Below are 22079 nucleotides of genomic sequence, written 5' to 3'. Positions count from 1 at the left end.
AGAATGAAGTTTACCGTAAGTGGTTTTTTGACCATGCTAAACAACAACGAACAGGTTAAACATCACAATATCATCAAATGAAGTCACCCTTACGTTGCATATTAACAGCGATAAAAAATTAAACTCTTCACATATGATGTCAATGTTTCAAAACAAACCTCTTCTCAACAAACGCTAACGATATACAGGAACCAAGGAGGCACACACTATGTTTCAAACCACATTAGTGGTAGCAATAAAAGTGGTCCTTTTTGCGGATAAATGTGCACCGACAGCAGGACACAATATCAAAGAATTCGCGCTAATGTGTCAACTATTTACCACGTGCGAACAGGGGACTTCAACCACTGGAAACGAGGCTGAACCAACACTAGAATCTGAAACAAAAAACGTTAGTCATCAATAACATGTCGGCAGCAGATGAAGAATTCTTCGGAAGTAACTTCGACGACGTCCAAGACCATCAAAAGGACAAGAACTACGCAAAACATAAGAACACCTGGGCACAACTAAAAAAAAGATTTAGGCAAAAAAAAGATAGGAAATATACTGGCAAAAATTACATGTATAACCGCCGGTCCACTTCGATCCGGTATACAACAACAAGCACCGGAAGCGATAGCTAACCTCGAAGCAGAAAAAGCGGCGTTGCCCAAGGACAAGACAACGATAACGATAAATACTGACCTAAAGGAGGTTCTGTACGGCGAAGGAAACACAGAAGCAAAGGGTACCTGGCAGTCAACGCTCGGCAGCGGCGGCAACGCAGCATGCGGCAATGACGGTAGCGCAGACAACAAGGTCGGCACATCTCTAGCCAACGGCCTAGCCTACCGTTGCGGCGACAACTCGGACGAAACGGCTGCCGCAGGTTGTATAAGCAACGGGAGCTCAACCAGAAACAAGTTCGCCAGCGAAGCCTGTGGCCCAGCACCCAAAGCGACAATAGTGGCGAAATACTTAAAAAAACAGCACTACTGGAAGCACTCCTCGTGATTTTTAAGTCATTATTAGGCAAACATGCCGTACACACGCCATCGGCGCAGTACAACTACGGCCCCTGGCGATGCCGGCCACCTCAACGTGGTGCCAGGGTCCAGTACCCCGTATCATCGGGGGAAGCCAAGAACCAGCAGCGTTCCTTTCATGGGGAACACTGCTGTGCTCCGGCTACGGCATTATACAGCACAGGGATCAGCAGCGTCTTGCTGGGACACCGTCTTTCATTTGTCGGTCCCTGGGCACGTGCCAGCGTGCCATCAGCAGTATCATCCGCACTAAGATGCTGCTGTCCGGTGATGTGAAAGAGAATCCCGGCCCGTCGTTGCGCGGGATGCAGTGGAACTGCGCCGGGCTATCTCAAGGAAAGAGATTAGCACTCCACAAAACCCTTGTTGATGAGCGGATCGCCTTTTGTCTGTTGAGCGAGACAAGGATGACGCCTGGAGAGGCGGCTTGCTTTAGCGTTGCTGGCTACCAAAATCACAGAATAGCTCGTAACTGCAAATGAGGTGGTGTATCAATACTAGTGAGGTAGCACATGCCAGTCTATACCGGTAGACTCGTTGTTGGTCGCATTGAACAAGTGCATGCAACAATTCACATTGCACGTGGAACGGCGCTAGTGTCACGTCGGCATACATCCCACCAAAACACACTTTCACGGCAACTGACATAGATACGCTTCTGACGACTGACGGTGCCCAGCTCATCGGTGCAGACGCTAACGCACACGCGAGTTGGCATGGGATCGCGCGAACCCACCAAATACCAAGGGTGAAACCCTCACACAGTGGTGCATTAACAACCAGTTTCTGGTCTGCAACACTGGTGAGTCCACCAGGTACGCGCGCCACCACGGGGAGTCCACCCCTGATGTGACACTCTCAAGGAATTGCACAGTGTACACGTGGACATCGCTGTATTCTCCCTATAGCGATCACCATCACATATTTTTCGACGTTATCGTTGGAGACGACACAGATGCACTGAGTTGCCCGCGGCTTCGAAAGCCCATGTACGCATGGCTAAAAGCTAACTGGAGGAATTTCCGTCTCAAGGTTGACGAGCTCTGCAGGAAAATTGGTAGAGAGAAGAACGTCAACACCCTGGAACAGAAATTGAGCTCCGCCATCCGTATTGCGACGAAGGTCTCCGTCCCCCGTGGCTGCAGAGCAACGCCACCACATTGGACACCTGAGCTCGCGAAACTCGATGAAGAGATCCCTGGATGCGGACCCTCCCACCGAAGGGAAAAGTTGGTAGCCACACGTAAGCAGATCCTGGACCGTACCACAAAGAAGAGATGGAGCACACTATGCTCCAGACTTGCGGTGTCAGACCGCTGCAGTTGGCACATTGTCAAGAAGGTATACGCGCCACGACCACTAACCACACCGGCTGTACTTGTTGATAACGCGGCCATCACGGACTACCGTCAAGCTGAGAGGTTCAGTAAACTGTACTCGTCCCGCGCAAGAAGGCACCCCGACTCACACCCACCGGCACCCATAAAGACGATAGCGAGTGAGTTCAGTCCCATCACGATGGCTGAACTACGGAGATCGATCAAACTGCTACCGAGTGGATCCGCAGCCGGACCTGATTGCTTACACAACGAGGCACTGCAACATCTCGGTAGAACAGCGCTGAATGTTGTTCTGAGGCTATTCAATGAGAGCCTACGAACGGGAGTCGTGCCGCCTGCATGGAAGACTGGTGTTATCATCCCCATCCTGAAGGCCGGAAAAAAGGCGGAGGACCTCGATTCTTACAGGCCTGTGACGCTCACGAGCTGTCTCTGCAAAGTCATGGAACGCATAATTGCCGCGAGGCTTAGAGATACTGTTGAGTCCCAGCTGACGCCGCAGCAATCAGGCTTTCGCTCCGGATGCTCAACGCTCGAACAACTCCTGCAGGTCCGTGCCGCCCTCTGCCGTCCCACGCACCAATCTCATACGGGTGCTGTATTCGTTGACTACGAGAAGGCATTCGATACAGTAGACCACGACAAAGTTGCGAGGGAAATGCACAGAATGAAGGTATCACACCACATTGTGAAGTGGTGCGTATCATTTCTGAGTAACCGAACTGGCAGAGTGAGATTCAAGGAGAAGCTTTCCAGAAGCAGAACATTTGAGCGAGGAGTGCCAAAAGGAACTGTCCTTGGCCCAATCATGTTCATTATTGTCATGAACTCGTTGAGCCAACGCCTTGCAGAAGTGCCGTTACTGCAGCACGGATTCTTTGCAGACGACCTAACGCTACTTGCGAGGCACACAGAGAGGGATGTCATCAACCACACACTGCAATGCGGCCTCAACGTGGTGTTACAGTGGTCAAAAGAGTACTTTATGTCTGTAAACGTAGCGAAAACAAAGTGCACACTCTTCGGGTGTATAGAGCGCCACCCCCTTACATTACAACTGGACGGCGAAAGAATAGGAGCTGACAGGACACCGAAGCTTCTAGGAGTAACATTCCAGTGTCTGCAAGGGATGGCAACACATGCAGCCGAAACGAGACGCAACATGGACTTGAGACTACTGCATATAGCAGCCATCTCAGCTTCTACATGGGGGCCAAGACGACAAGTACTGAGAGCTTTTTACGTAGCACTCGTACAGGCACACACCATGTATGGCATTGAGGTATGGTACTGGGACGCTTCAAAACGAAGTCGCGACCTCCTTGCAGCAGCACAACACAAAGCCAGTCGCATCATAGCTGGCATACCGCATGGGACGCGCAAAGAGAACTCTCTGCTGCAAGCAAACCTCCTGCCACTCAAGACGACCACTCTTGTGCGCAGCATGAAATTCATGCTGATGTGTGAGTCACGAGGCGGATGTTTACGGCGCAGTGCTGAAGAAGTATACCACAGCAAACATGCAGTCAGAGTCTTACATTCCCGCATCATGCGGTCCTACCCCCACCTCCGCATTGAGCCACGCGAGCACCCACTAGAGACAGCGACGCTCCGCCACAGCTGCCGACCGATGTTTCACACGCAGATAAAGCCTGTGTGCGCTGATGACCCTGACGATGTCAAAAGGGAGGCTTCCGAAAAGTGGATTGCACGGCATTTTGCACGGAGGGGGAAGGAGCCACCGCGGCGAGAGCACTACGAATTGTGGACTGATGGATCCGTGTCCCTCGGTAAGAAGTCCGGAGCAGCTGCCCTGCTCTATAGAAACAACACGCTGATTTGTGCACCCAAAACGGGAGCAGGGGAACTCTCATGCAGTTACAGAGCGGAATGCGTAGCATTAGAGATAGGGCTGCAACGGCTGCTGAAATGGCTTCCGGCATACAGAAGCACACTGAGCAGGTTGTCCATCTTCTCTGACTCGCTGTCAATGTTAACAGCACTGCAGACAGGCCCCCTAGCCGTAACGGACCCAATTCTGAGACGACTATGGAGGCTTCTGCTTCAAGTTCAGAGAAGGAAGATACGTATCCGACAGCAATTTGTGTTTGGCCATTGTGGCGTGAAACGGAATGAGGTTTGTAATGAAATGGCCAAAAAGTCCGCAGATTTACCACAGTTTCGAGACACATAGATCCCCGACATCATTGCTTATGCGAAGCGAGTGCTTAGGTCGGAAGAAGTCCATGAGAATACTCATAGGTTTGGTATCACGGGCAACCACTTTCCAACAAAACATAAAGAAGAACTGACGAGGGAAGAAGAAACAACAGTGGCACGCTTTCGGGTTGGGTCTTCAAGACACTATGGATGGATGTTGCGAAAGATCAACCCGAGTGTGCCTCCACAGTGCCGATGGTGTAACCCACAACATGCAGCGATAGGGCCAACAATGCAAACAGCCCCAACTGTTGCGACACGCACTCTTCAGAGAACCTCCGAACCGACCAAATGTACGGAATGCAATGCCACATACCAATGCCGGTCGAGTGCTGTAACGCACATGGTAAACAAACACGGCTTTGTGCGAGCTGATGCCCTCCGGAGGATCAAATACGGCGATGCAAGACCTGCAGTGGATATCCCCCCGGAGCCCCCTCCAGTGGTGGCAATCGTTCCTTTACCATCGAGCACACGAGTCCCGATGAGACTGCAGGTGCTTCATTGTACCCTCTGTGCCTCCAAATTCGCAGTGCCAGGCCGACTATTACACCACCTTCAAACGATACATGGCATAGGCAGCGGTAGTTTCCGTGTGAAAAGGGGGCGAGAGAACGAGGACTCATTGCAAGGAGATGGTAGCGTCCCAGCAGCGCCAGCCCCTCAGGATACACGGAAGCTGCCATTTCAATGTGACCTGTGCGAGGCGAGCTTCGGTACACGTTCTTCTCTGTCACTACACAAGAAATTCAAACATAAGAGCATAGTGACGGAGGAAGGTACCGTGATGGTGGTGCAATTCCCTCGTAAGCGTGCCCGTGAGGGAAACGTTGACGTCCCAGGAAAGGGCGAGGTGCAGTGTGGTGTGTGCCAAAAAGTTCTCAGTTGCAGGGACTCCCTCATCCGACACTGTAAGGCTTTCCACAAAGGTGAGGGAGTCGAGCTTAAATGCAGCAAAAGCACAAAATTGTGTGCCACTGATTCCCCGCATACAAACACATCCATGTTGATGTGCCCACATGCGGAAGGCAGTGTGCTAGCAAAACTGGCCTCACCTTACATCAAAAGAAGATGCACGGTGTGAAGGTAGAGCGCGCTGTTACCAGCGAAAGCGGCGACTGCAAAGAAACGTCGCTGCACTTGATGAGCTGTCCCGGTTTGAAGGAGTTACGTGTCAGGTTTGCTGTAGAAGGTGAGTGTGTGTGCAGGATGTATGTTTCTCCAAAAGGCTGGCGCAATTTCTCATTGCGGTTGAACGGAGCCGGCCGCAGGTGAAGTCCTCCCCTAATGTAACAGTCATACAACCCACTCTCCCTTCTGCAACTTTCCCCCTTATTGCCGGGTGTGGAGCTAGCAGGAAAAGCACCGAACGCAGGAATAGTCCAGACCCCTCAGAGACAGAGGGGGTATGCAGTGAACAAGCAACAGAAACAGAAAGAGGGGAGAGAATAATAAACGAATAACAAAAATCAAAACAAAAGGATTGCTAATTGACATCTTTTGGAGAGTCTGGAGTGGGGGGCTTCTTGCCCCATCTGCTGTATTCCGTTCAACTGCGGAGCTACAACAAAAATTATAGAGAGTGTGTTAGGCTGAATAAAAAATGGAGACTCTGCCACAGTCGCCAGACCGATAGCATCTCAGGGATCTACAGTGATGGCTGATGGCCGCGCCAGTGGGGGGAAACTCCCACGAAGGCACGAAGAAAATTCCAAAAAAAAAAAATTGGTGTTGCTCCATATATTCGTTGCCGCTCTTTTCCTCAAGACGGTTTTCCTCTGAAACTTATTTCTACCCTCGCTTCGATTCCACAAAATAGCATTGTGGCTGCTGTCCCGTGCACAACTGTTTGGACGGTAGATGACGTTCATGATGATGATGTTGAGGGGCTCATGCCACCATTGCAGTCCTGTCAGGAAGCCTGTTCATCACCACATGTTTCTAAACACTTTGATTTGTTATATCTCTCCTTGTATTTTGCAATTCAGGCATGTCGCACAACTTCAACTTCCTCATGGTCGCATTGGCAGCGTCAGGTAAGTCCACACGCCACATTTAAAAGTGATGTGGAAGATGCTGCCGCCACGTTCCTGCAAATTCTTTCCGAAAACAGTATTGTGCCTCCCATGAAGTTAATGCTAAATATGTGTCGGTACACACAAACTCACTCATGTCACTTGACAAAAGATCGAATGAAGTTGAACTTAAAAGAAGGCCCGGTGATTTTTGTCATGCCTTTTAGTGGATTTAATGATTTCTCAAAATGTGGCTGATGGAAATGTTGCATTGCGGCGGTGTGGTGCCTGGCAGTTTCGTTCTCTCATGAGGTCAAATCCTTTAAAATGTACGAAACAACATCTTTCGGTTTGTGACGATGATGCGGCGTATTGGCTATTGGAAACAGTTGTAGTCTTTAAGGAGTTTATTCCACTTAATTTATGAAGCAGCGGCTTGACGCGTGGAGTAACGCCGTTATGCTTCTGCCCCTCTACAAACATGTCCTCGAAAAACGTGGGGAAGGGGAACCAAAATGCAAGCGGCTGCAGTTGCGTTGTTTTTTTTTTAGCTGACATCCCCACTCCTTCCTCTTCCCCACACCAAAGAGGACAAAATTAATTCTGTACAGGTATCCCATTTTCGCAGTTGGCTTGTACTAATTAGTTGTTGTTGTTGTTGTTTTACGGTCCCTTATTGGTGAAGCGAATGCAATAAATTATCAACCATCTCTTTATCCCGTGGTTGTTTCACTTCCCTGTGCGCTACTGCTGAAGGAAAAACACTGTTAATTAATTTATTTTCATAATAGTGAAGAGATGACATTATCGAAATGGTGAGCCCAAGTGAAGTGACGTAATGGCGCTTTTTTTCTTGACTTTTTTCTTTTTCACCTCAGAATAAGTTTGTGATATTTTTCTAAATCTACTTTGTTACGTGTGTGTGTGTGTGTGTGTGTGTGTTCCCTGCCACCTCCCCAATCCCTTTTCTGTGCGTACAGTTACTGCAGCTATTTTTGGTTATCACCGCGGAGTTTTGTGTGTAATTTTATGGTCCTTTCAAATGTGGTGTTTGATACGTTTTTTTTTTTTTGAACCTTCCTCGTTCCTATCCACCTCTTTATTTATTTTGGTAAAATTCTGCAATTGAAGGATGGTGGAAAATAGGACGGAGGCGCATATGATTCGCTAGTTGATTTTAGTCAAAACTTTTCACGCGCAGCGCCGCTGCTTCTTCCCAGAGAGACAAACACATTATCACCGAAACACAAAGTTACACCAAAATATTATTGTAGAAAATAACTGTCATGCGGTAATGTTTTCATCCAGTTAATAAATCTATTGCGTCTGAGCGGCTTTAGTTTTGTACCGGCTCTGCGCTGTATTGCTGTTGTTTCTTCCATAAGCGTATATTACTTAATTTGATGTTTTCTGTTTAGTTTCGCCTGTGCGCCAAATTCATCACCACATCCCTTCGCCTGCAGTGCCGCTGTGGTAAAGAATAAATAATTAATTATTTATGTGGGTCAAAGAGATTTTACATCTAATTTGATTATGCCACTTCCTCCATTCTTTATTTTTTGTTTTATTAAACCCACATATCTTTACCGTGAAAAAACAAATGACATATCGCAAGAAACGCAGCATTCCATTTGTTTGCTCCTTTTTTATGTTAATAAATGCATATGTTACTTGATAAAAGTGCAGAACCCGTGATGCATGTGCATGGAATTTCAACAGTATGGCACTTATGGTGTTACACAATATTCATAACACACATACAAATTTATGCATATACACGCAAAATAATGTCTTTCGGACTCAAAATACGTTTCCCATTTTTTAATTCACATTCCACACCTTGTAAAAAATATACTGGCGAAGGAACTTTTTTGTTTGATATCATCCAAACTCTATCCGCTTATATATTGAATCAACTGGACTAATTATATTTTTCATATAATTGTACCACAACGGAATTAAAGATAATTTGGATGCTACATTTATTCTTACTCTCATAATTTTTATACTTCCGTTTTCTTCCTCGAAACACGTCATGTCTTTTTGACGAATTTCCTCATTTGTTTTTATATTTCAACGAACATATGAAAAAGCGAATATTCATATAATATCTGTGACTTTCTTTCTTTAGTGATGTTGCATTTTGATTGGAAGAAAAGAACGAGAGTAGTTTATTGTGTGTAACAACTGAAATGTTTTTTTTGATGTGCATAATGTTTTTGCATTACGTTAAGAAATATTGTGAAGCGACAGTACTAACTGCTTCTTATTGCGTAGAAACAGTGAATTTATCAATGTATCTTCGGATACGGTGGTGATTCATATGGTTCCTTCAACATATTTCTGTATTTAATAATACTGGAAGCACCGTATTCTACATAATATGCATTCAAATACAAACACTTTGAAGAAAGCACATGTTCAGCCTGGAATTATACATTTTTTCCAATACGTTATTTATTTTGCTGCGGTTACTGTCATGAAACTCTTGCTACCACTCAATGCAAACATATGAAACGGCATAGAGGTGCGTGCATGAAACTTGACAAATCGATTCGTTAAAATTCAAATGATAGTTATTATACATCAGAGTGCGTTATTAAAATTATAACAGATATCCTCGTGCTTTTCTTAACTTATGATGTATATTTTCTTCGTCATAAGAGCGCACAGTGAGATCAAATTATAATTGTTTGATCTGATTACAAATGAGAAATCCTTCATAAAGTGTCTAAAGTTGTACAAATCATATGTATTTATCTACTTTTATTTATTATGAGAAGCAGTCAAGCGCACATGTTTTTTTTTGGCATGTCACCACGAATGAAGAGAGAAGTGAAGCAACTGCAACATTGGGCAAGCGTCCATGAGCATATAAGTTGTGGAATTAAACGAAATGGTTGTAAAGTGAGAATAAAGAGAATTTAATCTGACGTTGATCAAATAATAGAATATGATCTTTTTTTTGAAGTATTATCTGTAAGATATAAAAACACACTTAAAAATTTACGCAGATACAAATAACAGGATGATTGTCCAACTTGTGCACCTCTGACCTCAGTGCTTTTGATTGTATATTAATCGTGCCACTAGATATGACCGAAAAAAAAATAACATCAGTTTTTGTTACACATACTCGGTTTCATATCCATTATTTTGTAAATACGTCTATTTTTTCTTATTAGTTATTAGGGTAGTATGTTGCGATGACGCGTCTCTTGATTAGTTTCCCGTTATTAATTTGCTTATTTCAATGTCCATTTGTTTATTTACTTACGTTAGCTTACACTAAGTTTACACATAATAAACAAACAACGTTATCACTGCATTTTCCTTCGTGAAGGAGACACTAATGGAGACCATGCGTGATGCAATTAATTTCTTTATTATTTTGTCCAATGGGTAGTGATGACTAGCGATGCATAACATCTTATATTGCAGTTACTTATGCTTGAATGTAAAGTGTAATATACATTGCCTTCTTTCTCCATCTAATCAGCACGTCTCTCCCACGTCCATCCCGATATTTCATTATCTGCTTATTTTATTTTTTAATTCCTTTGTCCAGAAAGGCAGTGATACACCTTTGTCTTTGGTATAGTTTTCTTTGCTGCTTGTCTTGTGCTTCTCCTGATGGCTTTATTTAGTGCTTCGGCATCCTTTATTTTTTCTTTAGTCTTGTTGAAAATGAACTTATCACTCACCGCTCTGAAGTCATTCCAATGCGCTTTATTCCAATGCGTATAAAGCCCTGGTCAGGTTTTGAGGGTGCAATCACCTCTGCACCACAACTCACAAAAACGCCAAAAGTGATCCAAAAATGGTCACTATCAGGACTCAGTATGGTTGTCCGACTTTATACCTCACGTGTCTGTACATTATGATGTCTCTTAACGGAAATACAGCCGTTCCCGCCTGACGAAGGGTTTCTTTTCTGGTGTTTGCTATCTTAGTATCGTTTTCGATACACCAATACACAATACACTCCCCTTTGTTGTCATTATTCTGCAGTGGGTTCCGCAACACATGATGTGAGTTGAAATCTGCCCCTACTACAAGAGAACCGCTTTATACCGCTAATTGTTCCAACTATGTTTTTGAAACCATCGATTTTCTAGGAAAATAAACTGAAGTGACTGTCAAATTTGACTCAGCTTAAAATATAAACGTTGCCGAGACTCTTTCTAGCAGAAACTCCTCCTTCGGACTTTGGATGACTTCCACAATATCTTTGACTAAAATTGATACCCCACCACCACGTGAAGAACCTGCCATCCTACATGCTGGTATTGGCTTATTCTAAGAACTTTACGTCCCGCTGGAGCCGAGTGAATCTCCTGCAGCTGACAAAATAGCATACAATCCTCCTGGTGCTTCTTCTTTAAGGCGATCCGCTTAGCCTGAGAGAGACACCCAGAATTTCACTGTGCTCCACAAATCATATGGCAGGGATTCTCTTCCACATCTCCGCTAAAAAGTAGTAAAAGCCCATGTATTCCAATCGAAGCGCGGTCGCACGTGCAGAGGAGCAGTATAATATATTTCTTCACCACAGACTGCCGATACTGCTGCTTGCTCCTTTTCTTGTCGCCAAAAGCCTGCTACCCGCCCCAATCCTGTCGGACTGGGTATAATGCAGGCACTTGACTTCCTCGTGAACGAAGCACTAGAGCCTGGCGCCACGATGAGGTTGCCGGCGTCACCAGGGATGTTTCATAGTTTTCATAAAATTGGGAAATATCCTTTTAATGCTAAAATTTTACCAAACTCACAAAAGCGGAAACAATCAGAGCAATTATCTGATTGAAGAGAAAACTACCATTTCGACACTTCTCCTTTTCTGGCTCGGGTTCACCCTCTTTGTCTTTTCTCCAGCCACAAACGGGGGTTTGGCCGGGCGTGTCCTCTTCTTCACAAGCTGTTTTTTCAATATGGCCAGTACATTTATCCTCTTTCCTTCCGCTTTCACTTCCTCTTTAGCTTTGCACTTTTCGTCTTGGAATCTGCAGCCACTTTCATCGCTGCACTTCCCATCGGTTTGTCTTTGCATTTTTCTTCTGCTATTGCGGGGTCCAACGTGGTGGCTGTTGGTTGGTGCTCAAGACTCTGTGTATACAAAAACATTGATAGAGTAAAAAAAGCGAATTTGAAACTGTGCGAATAAGGGTTAAGGTCGATGTAAAAAAGAGCCGCTTCATCACTAAAAATTAAAAAATGGCGAAATCAAAAAAATGAAAATTAAAAAAAAAGTGAAATGAAAAATAATCCAAAAAATTAAAAACTCTAACCCTAACCCTAACCTCCCTACCTATCTTTCTACCTTCTTGCCTTGTTGGACAACAAAAATTCAAAAGAAAACAGGAAAAAGGAGAAAATTTTTAGGTATCAAAAATAAATTTTTACACACACAGGCAGCTTTAAAAATATATTTCCGGCGAATTTTAAATATGTTAAAATATATCAAATTTCAGAAAGAAAAATAGAGGAAAATTAAAACAGCGAGACCATAAAAGCAGCAGCCGTACTCAGAGCCAATTTTTTTGTCTATAAAACATTCGTCTAGATATTCGTGTTCGGGTAGTTTCCCTCTTCCATCGACATAATCAGTCCGTCCACAAACTGCATTTTTGCCTTCTGGTTTCTTACCCTCAACCTTTTTGCAATTCTCTTCCGTTGTCGCATCGGAGCATTTTATAAGTTTTTTTCTCCTCCATCTACTTGTTTTGGCGTGTAAGTTTTATCCACTACGCATTTTTATTTGGTCCGTCACTGCCCCATTTACATCCATCTTTGCAGTTATCTCCTGTTCCTTTCTTTTCGCACGTCACGTCTGTTTCGGAAGTTGACTTCTCTGCTGCGGAATGGCTCGTTGGACATTTCTTGTCCTGTGTCTCTTTAGAAATGGTTTCTTGAATCAAAAGTTCTACGACTTCACTTAACCTGTTAGTCGGTATCTTCTGTATTGTACTGGCCGTCAGCTTCAGCTCCGATGGAAACACCAGTTCTTCTTCTAACATTTCCTTGATGAATTTACTTTTGAACTTAGTGGCGCTGTCGCCAAAAAATCTGCTTGGCGGCCGCCTTGAGCTCATTAGTTGCTGGGACCTCTTCGGGTTTGGCTTTGACGTCGTTTATGGCGAAGTTGATCTCTGCCAGAAATACGTCTCCTGTTAATTCTTGAGAGATACTTGCATAAAGGTCGTCATCTGTTATCTCTGGTGTCGTCTTGTACGCATTAGCGGCTTTAATTGCTTCGAGGTATGCCGGTGTGTTCGCTGAGCTTGCGCTGGTCGGCTCTAGGTCGTCTATCCGGCGGATTTCTGGGCCCGTTGTGCCTGTTGTCAGCAGCCCGGCCATCATGGTCAGATGGCTTGCCATGTTGCCAGTGAACATGCCCGTGGCACTTGGGTGGTTTTCGAACAGCAGGCATTTGGCGAAGCTGCTCTCTGTCGACGCTGCGTTTCCCTCCGGGATTCCGCTTTTGAAGCTTTGGTCGGAGAATTTCTCTAGCCCTTCTAGGCTTACCGTGTCAGGTATTGCTAGGCTATCGCATCCCTGTAGGTCCTGGCTGTGCGTCACCGCTGTTTTTCGGGTCGCTGCATTTGTTAGACATGAGACGTCGCATGAAGCTTCGGTCGCTTTGAGTTGTTCAAGTAGTAGTGTGGTTGCTTCTATAATGCTACCAGCCACGATATTTGCTTTTGCTGCTAGGTATATTCCTCCTTTGGCTTTCGCTATTGCTGCCGAGTAGATGTTGTTTATTGCTGTTGTCGCTGCCGCTGCTCTTATTGCTGCTATTTTAGCCCGCTTTTTGACCGCTTCTGCAAGGGAATAGATGATTAATTGGTGTTGTAGTTTGATAGCATTCTGTACTATTGGCTCAGCTGCTGCCAAAGCTGCTTGTATCGCCGCTGCAGTCTGGCGCATGCCGCCTGCTTTTTTACAGAGCCCTGCTATCTTCGAGCCGTCGAGGGGGTTCTTCGCTGGTGCTTAGGCGTCGGTCAGCTGTGCGGGACAGGCCAGTATAAACATCACTGTTGAAAATGCTAATGCTTCCATTGCTCATCTGGTATGTGCTTATCGTTCTGTTATTCTCTAACACTCAGGATAGTGTTGTTGGTGTTACAACATATTAGAGGCGCTGAATTTGTCGTGTTTGGAGATGAAGTCTGTAGTTTTACAGAAATTAGTGATTGTTGTTGTGAATAACTTCAACATTTTTGTTATGCGCTATCATCACACTTTGCCACCATTGTAGGGGTGTCATCGTCGTCTATGGTTTCGGGGGGTTTAGTGCATTAGTTCTTGACCCACCGCTATACAGAACTGTATGAGTTTTGATACTATACATCTAACCCATCTTTGTTGATCACCTATTAATTTTGATTTTCTATTATTGGTATTCTAGCGGTAAAGGAGCAGCCTCTCCTAAACACTCCATTAAAAAATAAAAGTTTCCTAGGCTATCTCCGTCCGTCCGTTGTGGCCAGCATATTGAAAACGATATTCGCCAACAACCTGTCTGTAGTAGTACTTGGACATCCATGTGTGAATTCCACAGCACAATCACATACTCTTTTATTATGAGCCGTGATTTTTCTGATTTCGTTGTGTTATTCTATATTTTTCCTTCTTGATCGTGTTCTTCTTCCCCGCAAAACATTGCAACTCCATTGAGATTTTAAAGTGGAGTCTTTCTTTCATTGCCTTTCCATCATATCCTTTATGTATTATAGTTCCATAGTCGTTTTTGTGTTTGGAGCTGAGTGTATGACACCTTCCTCCATCTGTATTTTCCTCCTGTTTCCTTAATAATATCCCTCGCGCGCCCTCAAAATCTTTTGCACACTCACCATCTCACTATCTCACTCACTCACTTACTCCTATTACAATCTCACGATATTTAAATTTTTTCCATTTTGCTTGTTCATTCGTTCCCTCCACCATAGTTCTAATCATATTAGGATATACACACTCATAACACTCTCCTATTATTATTATTAATTACTATTATTATTATTTCTACTATCATTATCGTTACTATTGCAATACAACCCTAACTTTATAACTACAAAAAAAGGGGAAATAAAATAAATTAATATATTATTCATTTTAATATACAATCACCCTACTGGTGTACACACATGCCTCTGTCTTACCAAAGTTTTACAAGTGAAGTTTTTCAAAATTTTCAATGAATTGCACAATTTGCAAAGGGTTGACAAAAAGTGTTAAAATATATCATATTTCAAAAACATTTTTAAAAAAATTTTCAAAATAGCAATTTTTATAAATTTTTATAAGTCTCATAAAACTGAGAAAAAGCTTTTACAAATGATTCGTAAAACTGTTATGCTAGAAGAAAAATTACAAGCAAAAAAGAGGCCTTAATTAGAACATAATTTATTCCTGTGGTTTTTGTGGGGTTTCTAGCATTTCCACCCGTTTGCGATTCTTTTTCTACTTCCTTCTTGATTTCCTCACTCAATGTGCACATTTTTCCCTAGACGGCTTTTAGGTTAAAAACGTACCTCCGGAAGTTGAGCACCCTTGGCCGGCGTGTGCCAGCGTCAGATGGCGCCGCCGAAGTTTAATTGCTAATTTTGATTATCAGCTTTTCCCCAAAATGAGTATTTTTAAATTTATTTGCTCTTTAAAAGCAAATCGTTTCGCGCAGCGAAACTGCCACGCGCCAGCGTTTTTTTTTAATTTTGCTGGTCGCGTGCAGCGCAAACCGCAGAGCTGAAATTCACAAAAGCAAAAAAAGTAACAAGTCGAGAAGAAAGAGATGGTGCAAAATATAAAAAAAAGCCGCTGCATCATAAAGAAAAAGTTAAAATAAAAACAGCAAAGTATTGTAAAATAAAAACAATAAAAATAATAAATCGCCTTGCCGTCGGTGTGGCAAAATAAAAAAGAGCCGCTGCATCACTTAAAAAAAATCAGAAAAGAAAAAAATAAATTAAAAGCCGCCGTAAAGCGGGGTGGCGAATAAGGGTTAGGGTTCATATCAAAAAAAGGAGCCGCTGTACACTAAAAGACTAAAAAAAATAAAAAAGTGAAAGGGAAAAAAGTAACCCTAACCGAATAACCCTAAGCCTAATCCTAAGCCTAAGCCTAAGCCTACCTAACCCCCTAACTAACCTAACTAACCTAACTAACCTAACTACCCCCCCCATCAACTTCCTCAAAAAAAAACCAGGAAAAGAAGAAAAAAAATTTAAGTTGCCAGAAAAAATTTCTAGACAATCAGACAGTCAACTTACAAAAAACAGCTCAATTTTTTCGGTGAATTTTTAAGGTGTTAAAATATATCAGAAAGTTTTTTCAAATAGCAAGAATTTATTTAAGGAAAATTGAGGGGAAAAAATTTAAAAAAGCAAGGCCACAAATGCAGCAGAAACCACGCTGAGGGCGAATTGTTTGTTTACTAGAAAACTACCGTTTCGGCACATTTCTTTATCTTTATCAGGTTCATTATCTTTGCCTATTCTCCAGCCGCAAACAGGGGTTGTTTTTCCAACATTTTCCTTTTCACAATCCTCTTTTTTAGTCTGGCTAGCGCAATTTGGACCTGTCCCTGCAGTTCCATCTCCTGTTCCTGCATTTGTTTGGGCTGTACCTTTGCCTCCATCTTTAGGTTTGCATTCGCCTTCTGTGTCAGATTTACCATCTTTTCCTTCCCATATACATTTAGCATTTGTGCAAGAAGTTTTGTTGTTTTTGTGTTTCTCGCATTCTTTCTTCTTGTCTTCCATTCCTTTATCGTTTTTTGAAGTTGAATCTAAGGGCGTTGCTGTCTGATGCGGGTTGTGCTGTATGTGCGCTGTGTAGAGCGTCGTGCGAAACGCCTGTCTGTGCAAGTTCCTGATCGCGCTGTCTATTTCTGCTGCTGATGCCGCTGCGTGTTCTCTTCTGCTGAGCTCCTTTGCTAGCTCGACTGCTTGCTTTGCCCACTCTAATTTCGTTATGTCGACTTTACCGTCGGCCGCCCAGTTGGTTAACTTGATGCAGATGCCGTGAGTTTTGTCCGCATCGCAGCTGCCATTGTCTGAGGCGCCTAGTATACCGTCGTTTGATGTGACTTTGATTAAGCTTTTAAGCTGCCGTAGGATTGCTGTGATTTCCGAGCTTGTTAAGTCGGTGCCTTGCTCTACGCTGCAAAAGCCTAGGGGCTCCGTTATGACCCCTGCGCTGCCGATCGCGCCGTTTACGGTCCATGTGTTTGTCGTGATCTTAACTGTTCGTCCGCACACCTGGTCTTCGTTTTGTGTATTTGCTTTGTGGCACAAGCAAGTTATCGTGGCTGCGACTGTTTTTATCTTGTTGCTGGCCGCCGCCCCGCCGCAGTCAGTGCTGAAGCTGGTGCTGCCGCCTTTGAACGCGTCGGCGGCCGTTACGGTTTTTCTATTTTTGGTTTTGTCGCCGTAGGCCAAAGTTTTTAAAGCCGCGGCATACTCCTGTGGCGGCTTTTCGATGCTTTTGTCGAGCGTATGCCTCTTTTTCATGAGTTCCTGCGCTGCGTCTGCCATTTTGCGTATTTCCGTTATTATCATTGCTTTCTGTTTAGGGTTTGCTGCATTGACGTTTAGGCTTTTGATGTTGGCCATCTTATCTTCTTGTGTTAGCTCTTCCGCTGCCTTCCTCCAGGTCGGCCAGGCTTCGGCCCATCCGCCCGGGTCCTTCGCGGTGGCGGGTATTGCGTCGTGCCATGTTTTGTCGGCTTTACTTTTTATGAACATATCGTGCCAAGCTTCGTCGCTTAGAGTCATGTTTAGTCTCATGAGTTCGTCGTATTCGGCGCTTGGAGCCGTTGTCGCCGCTGGAGGCTGTGCTGCTCCTTCTGCTAGCGAAATTAGTTGACACAGCGTGGTAAATTCCGCTGCGTTGTCTCCTGGTCCAACGTTGGCGTAAATTGAAGACGGTGACAACACAACTATTAGAGTTGCAAGTTGAGCAAAGCCTAATACTTTTTTAGCCATCGTGCTCAGATCCGCTATTATACTATTTGCTGATCGTTGGTGTTATCCGCTGTAGTTGGTGTGAAGTTCCCTAAATAAGTGGAAACGCTTCTCAAAAACGGCTGTCCCTTGACTGCTCGAAAAAAAGAAGCTTTGGTAGTTATTTAGTGCACTTCAGCCTTTGGATTTTCGCTGCGTGGGTTGGTTGCAGGTTTGTTAAGGGCTGCATAGCATCTCTGGATGGCGTAAAGATAGTGTGACTATATTTTTATGCTTTGGATACCCGCTGTGGTAAAGTTTTGTGACCCTGTTTCTGCTCTCCGCTGCTAATTACAGACCTCCTCTCCGCGGGATTATTATAATAGATCCGGAAAAAGCAAGATTTAAGAACTTTCTTAGATCTTCACCTCTCACCTACAAAATCTTCTCTATCCTTTTCTTATTGTCACTACATCCCCCCCAAAAAAATAATTCTATGATTAATTTTCTACTGAACTTACCCCTTGACATTTGGTTCCGCCATCAGAATAAAGCTCCTTTGGATCTACCATGATTTCTGTTACTTAATCAATATGCTTTCGGGTGAAACACGGCTTTCTTGAAAGTTCTCCTTGAGTTTTCCAGTGCTGGATCTTGAGCTCCTTTGTAGTCGCGTATCCGAGCTCCGTACCTAATTCAATTTTATCCTTTGTTTGCTTCAGTCGCTGCGTGTAACACAACCATTATAAGACGTCACGAGGATAAGGCGCCGTTTTTTTATAGACACCCTTTCCATTCTAATTTTGATTGATCTTCTTTCTTTCATTTGTATCATTTTCTTCTGATAAATTTCAATTGTTATTATTATTACTGCTCTTTTTATATTATTCGTATATACACACTCACAACACTATCCTATCATTATCATTATTATCATTATCATTATCATTATCATTATTATTATTATTATTATCATTATCATTATTATCATTATCATTATCATTATCATTATCATTATTATTATTATTATTATTATTATCATTATTATTATTATTATTATCATTATTATTATTATTATTATTATTATTATTATCATTATCATTATTATTATTATTATTATTATTATCATTATTATTATTATTATTATTATTATTATTATTATTATTATTATTATTATTATTATTATTATTATTATTATTATTATTATTATTATTATTATTATTATTATTATTATTATTATTATCATTATCATTATTATTATTATTATTATTATTATTATTATTATTATTATTATTATTATTATTATTATTATTATTATTATTATTATTATTATTATTATTATTATTATTATTATTATTATTATTATTATTATTATTATTATTATTATTATTATTATCATTATTATTATTATTATTATTATTATTATTATTATTATTATTATTATTATTATCATTATTATTATTATTATTATTATTATTATTATTATTATTATTATTATTATCATTATTATTATTATTATTATTATTATTATTATTATTATTATTATTATTATTATTATTATTATTATCATTATCATTATTATTATTATTATTATTATTATTATTATTATTATTATTATTATCATTATCATTATTATTATTATTATTATTATAGTATTCGTATATACACACCCGCAGCACTTTCCTATTATCAATATCATTATTTTATCATAATTATCATAATATTGAGCAAAAATGCTTTGTGTTTTGAAATACTAAAAGCTTCCAAAATGATAAAAGCAGCAGAAAAAACAGACAAATTTCTTATTTGGAAAGAAACTTGGCTTCCTGAAAGCGTCGCTTTCCTATTTGCAAACTTTCTCATGTTCTGTCTTGCATTTTTCTTTTGTTGTTTTAGCCCCTCCATTTTGAGGTTTTGCTATAGGAACGTTGTTTCCTTTTGCTTTTGTTTCACTATATTTGCACGTTTTATCGCCCTCAGCTGCGCTTTTGTTATAACTGCAGTAAGACTTGCTGTTTCATTCATTTTAATCCGTTATTTTATTACAAAGGTCTGCTACCGCTTTTGGATCTTTTTTCTTTGTCGTTTCTTCTAGTTTTTTCCTAAGTGCGCTATAATCGAGGCTGGCATGGTACACATAATAAGAAAGAATTTGGTTTAGTTGCTCGGTGTTTGTGATCTGCCCGATGAAAGTGTCTTCTTGTAACCCGGCGATGCCTTTGGGTATCTTGTCTTTGTCGAAAAGAGCCAGGAAACTGTCTGCTTTGCTGGCTTCGGTGCCTCCGAAGTATTCAGTCACTTGTGCCTCCGGTGTCTTGGTTTGTTGGTGTCCCTCCACTTGTTTGATTGTTGCCCTGGTCGCGGCAATTAACGTGGCCCGTTCATGTAGCGAGGTTGTCTCGTTGCCGTAATCGCTCCTTGTTTTGAAATTTGTTTGGCCCGCGTGCTTATACGCGTCAACCCACGCTTTCGTGTCCCCGCTGGACGTCGACTTGAGGTTTTCTTCGGCTGCTAGGCTGGCAATCGTTGCTGTTGTCTTCAGTTGTAGGTACCCGGCCATTGCTGTTATGCCTGTTGCTAGTGCGTTCGTGTGCGCTAGTCCGTCGGTCTGTGTGGCTAGCATCAGCTGACATTTGTTATTGCCGTCTGTTGGCTGTATTTCTGCGCCAACGTTGCCGGCGTGTTGCAGGTTGGTAAGGCCTTCTTCAGTGAGCGCCTTCATCGTTCTGTCTTTTTGCTCTAGATCGCTTAGCTTAATTGCGTATTGCACCGAGCCCAGGTTGTCGGCTCTGCGAGTTGCGCCCGAGTCTGATGCGGTTGTGTCGATAAGACATGCGTTGTTTGTTCCTTTTATTTGCTCCAACATTTTAAGGTACTCGTAGACCCTGCCTTTGAGGTACGCTGTTGACCGGACGGCGTTGATGTGCTTTTTTACTTCTGTCGCCTTCAAGTCGTGACAGGCTGCTGCGGCTTTGCTGTAAAAATACGCCCGCGGCTATGCCAGCTGTTTTGCGCTTTCCGCGCCGATGTTTTTAAGTGTGTAAATCTCCAGGCGCAGCGACGCTTGGTGCTGCTTGCTGGCTGTGTCCAATAGGTCATCCATATTTTTGTAGCTTCCTGGCCCGATGGTGTTAAGTTCTTCGGAAAGTTCACAAATAGGCTGCCACACCTTCTTCAGCATGCCCGCTTGTCCATCTGCTTTGAGGGGCCGCAGTGGCTGCGAAACTGCTAGATGTAAGATCGCTTCCGGGCTTCGGTAGTTCATGGCTGCTTTTTGCCTTTTCTTTCCTCTTGTACGTTCGGGCTCTGACGCTTTTAATTAAGAAGAAGAGCAATAAAAGAAAAAAACCGTTGATTTATCTGGCTCCGTTTGATATGGGTTTCAAAACAATAGGAAGTTAATAAAACAACAGTTAACCCGTTCTTATTTGTTTTTTGACAAGATTAGCACTTTAATTCCAATCTTTATTGTCCTATAACTATATCATATAAATCATTTGTTGTTTATGGTTATCACTTCATACTCTCAGCTGTTAATATCGCATTCTGTCTCTTTGACATTCAATAACAAGATGACGTCCGTTTTTGTCACGTACGTGACCTCTCTTTTTCTTTTGTTTTTTCTAAACCGGTGACCCTGTGACACGCAAACGGCTGAGAGGTTCTAACTTGGGTGTTTAAAGGCCTTTACGGGCTGCTTTCTCTCTATTTCTCTTCTGTTTTTTGCCGCTACTCGAGGCTCTGCGACTACTATTATATTAATTATGCATCCTTTGAACAGTTTAAGCTCTTAGCTGCTTAAACAATATGGAAGTGGTGGTGTGTTATTGCTGTCTTTTTTTCTCCTTACAAACATCGTCTGCCGCTGTGGAGTTGCGATGCTTTATCTTTTGCTTCTAGGTTTAGCTTAACAATTATTCAGCAGCGCTTGTTCTTGCCTTTGTGGTGACGAGCGTAGGGGCTACATTTTTTTGAAACCACCGTGTTTATTCCCAATTGTTGCATCTATTCTAATCCAGGGTATGATTCGCTGATCACTTCATTGTTGGACACCTCGTATAATTCATCCCCCTCTCTACATTTCTCTTCATAATAATATTAATGACCTATCCAGCCCATTTTCCCTCAGTCACTTCAGTTCATTGCACTTGATGTCACTTGAGTCCTTCTATTTTTGACTTCCGATCAATGTGTTCCACCAGCCTCACCATATTATTTGTATATACACACTCACAACACTCTCCTCTTATTATTATTATTACTACTGTTATTATTATTATTATTATTATTATTATTATTATTATCATTATTATTATTATTATTATTATCATTATTATTATTATCATTATCATTATTATTATTATTATTATTATTATTATTATTATTATTATTATTATTATTATTATTATTATTATTATTATTATTATTATCATTATCATTATTATTATTATTATTATTATTATTATTATTATTATTATTATTATTATTATTATTATTATTATCATTATTATTATTATTATTATTATTATTATTATT

General features: G+C 42.0%; 2 protein-coding genes and 5 pseudogenes across 2 annotated transcripts, besides 16 other annotated features; 2 read left to right on the top strand and 5 right to left on the bottom strand.

Moving 5' to 3' along the window:
- Positions 1–178: 178 nt before the first annotated feature.
- Tb09.244.0420 lies at positions 179–993 on the top strand (annotated as a pseudogene).
- Positions 994–1058: 65 nt separating this feature from the next.
- Positions 1059–6299: a repeat region.
- Positions 1624–6038: a repeat region.
- Positions 6057–6299: a repeat region.
- A 181-nt stretch (positions 6300–6480) lies between these two features.
- On the top strand, positions 6481–6861 carry Tb09.244.0440 (hypothetical protein, conserved; the record flags this gene model as incomplete). The annotated part of the gene is made up of 1 exon (XM_822668.1): positions 6481–6861. One exon carries the CDS (start codon positions 6481–6483, stop codon positions 6859–6861), a length of 381 nt encoding a protein of 126 aa, XP_827761.1.
- Positions 6862–7519: 658 nt separating this feature from the next.
- Positions 7520–7545: a microsatellite.
- A 537-nt stretch (positions 7546–8082) lies between these two features.
- Positions 8083–8103: a sequence feature (AT_rich).
- Positions 8104–10193: 2090 nt separating this feature from the next.
- Positions 10194–11300: a repeat region.
- Positions 11301–11399: 99 nt separating this feature from the next.
- On the bottom strand, positions 11400–11668 carry Tb09.v2.0440 (annotated as a pseudogene).
- Positions 11669–11830: 162 nt separating this feature from the next.
- Positions 11831–11883: a sequence feature (T-rich).
- Positions 11884–12093: 210 nt separating this feature from the next.
- On the bottom strand, positions 12094–13662 carry Tb09.v2.0430 (annotated as a pseudogene).
- Positions 13663–14449: 787 nt separating this feature from the next.
- Positions 14450–14486: a microsatellite.
- A 106-nt stretch (positions 14487–14592) lies between these two features.
- Positions 14593–14648: a microsatellite.
- Positions 14649–14686: 38 nt separating this feature from the next.
- Positions 14687–14723: a sequence feature (AT_rich).
- A 111-nt stretch (positions 14724–14834) lies between these two features.
- Positions 14835–14906: a sequence feature (AT_rich).
- A 47-nt stretch (positions 14907–14953) lies between these two features.
- On the bottom strand, positions 14954–15130 carry Tb09.244.0475 (annotated as a pseudogene).
- Positions 15131–15461: 331 nt separating this feature from the next.
- Positions 15462–15489: a sequence feature (AT_rich).
- A 188-nt stretch (positions 15490–15677) lies between these two features.
- Positions 15678–15737: a microsatellite.
- Positions 15738–15974: 237 nt separating this feature from the next.
- On the bottom strand, positions 15975–17585 carry Tb09.244.0470 (variant surface glycoprotein; the record flags this gene model as incomplete). Its single annotated transcript, XM_822667.1, has 1 exon — positions 15975–17585. The coding sequence occupies one exon, from the start codon at positions 17583–17585 to the stop codon at positions 15975–15977; it is 1611 nt and encodes a 536-aa protein (XP_827760.1).
- Positions 17586–18459: 874 nt separating this feature from the next.
- Positions 18460–18992: a microsatellite.
- Positions 18993–19013: 21 nt separating this feature from the next.
- Positions 19014–19193: a microsatellite.
- Positions 19194–19437: 244 nt separating this feature from the next.
- Tb09.244.0480 lies at positions 19438–20808 on the bottom strand (annotated as a pseudogene).
- Positions 20809–21792: 984 nt separating this feature from the next.
- Positions 21793–22079: part of a microsatellite that runs on past the window's edge.

This window comes from Trypanosoma brucei, chromosome 9, assembly GCF_000002445.2.
Source record: "Trypanosoma brucei brucei TREU927 chromosome 9, whole genome shotgun sequence".
Classification (NCBI taxonomy): Eukaryota; Euglenozoa; class Kinetoplastea; order Trypanosomatida; family Trypanosomatidae; genus Trypanosoma; species Trypanosoma brucei.
Note: the sequence above shows the minus strand (reverse complement) of the source record. Positions and strands in the feature narration are given on the sequence as shown.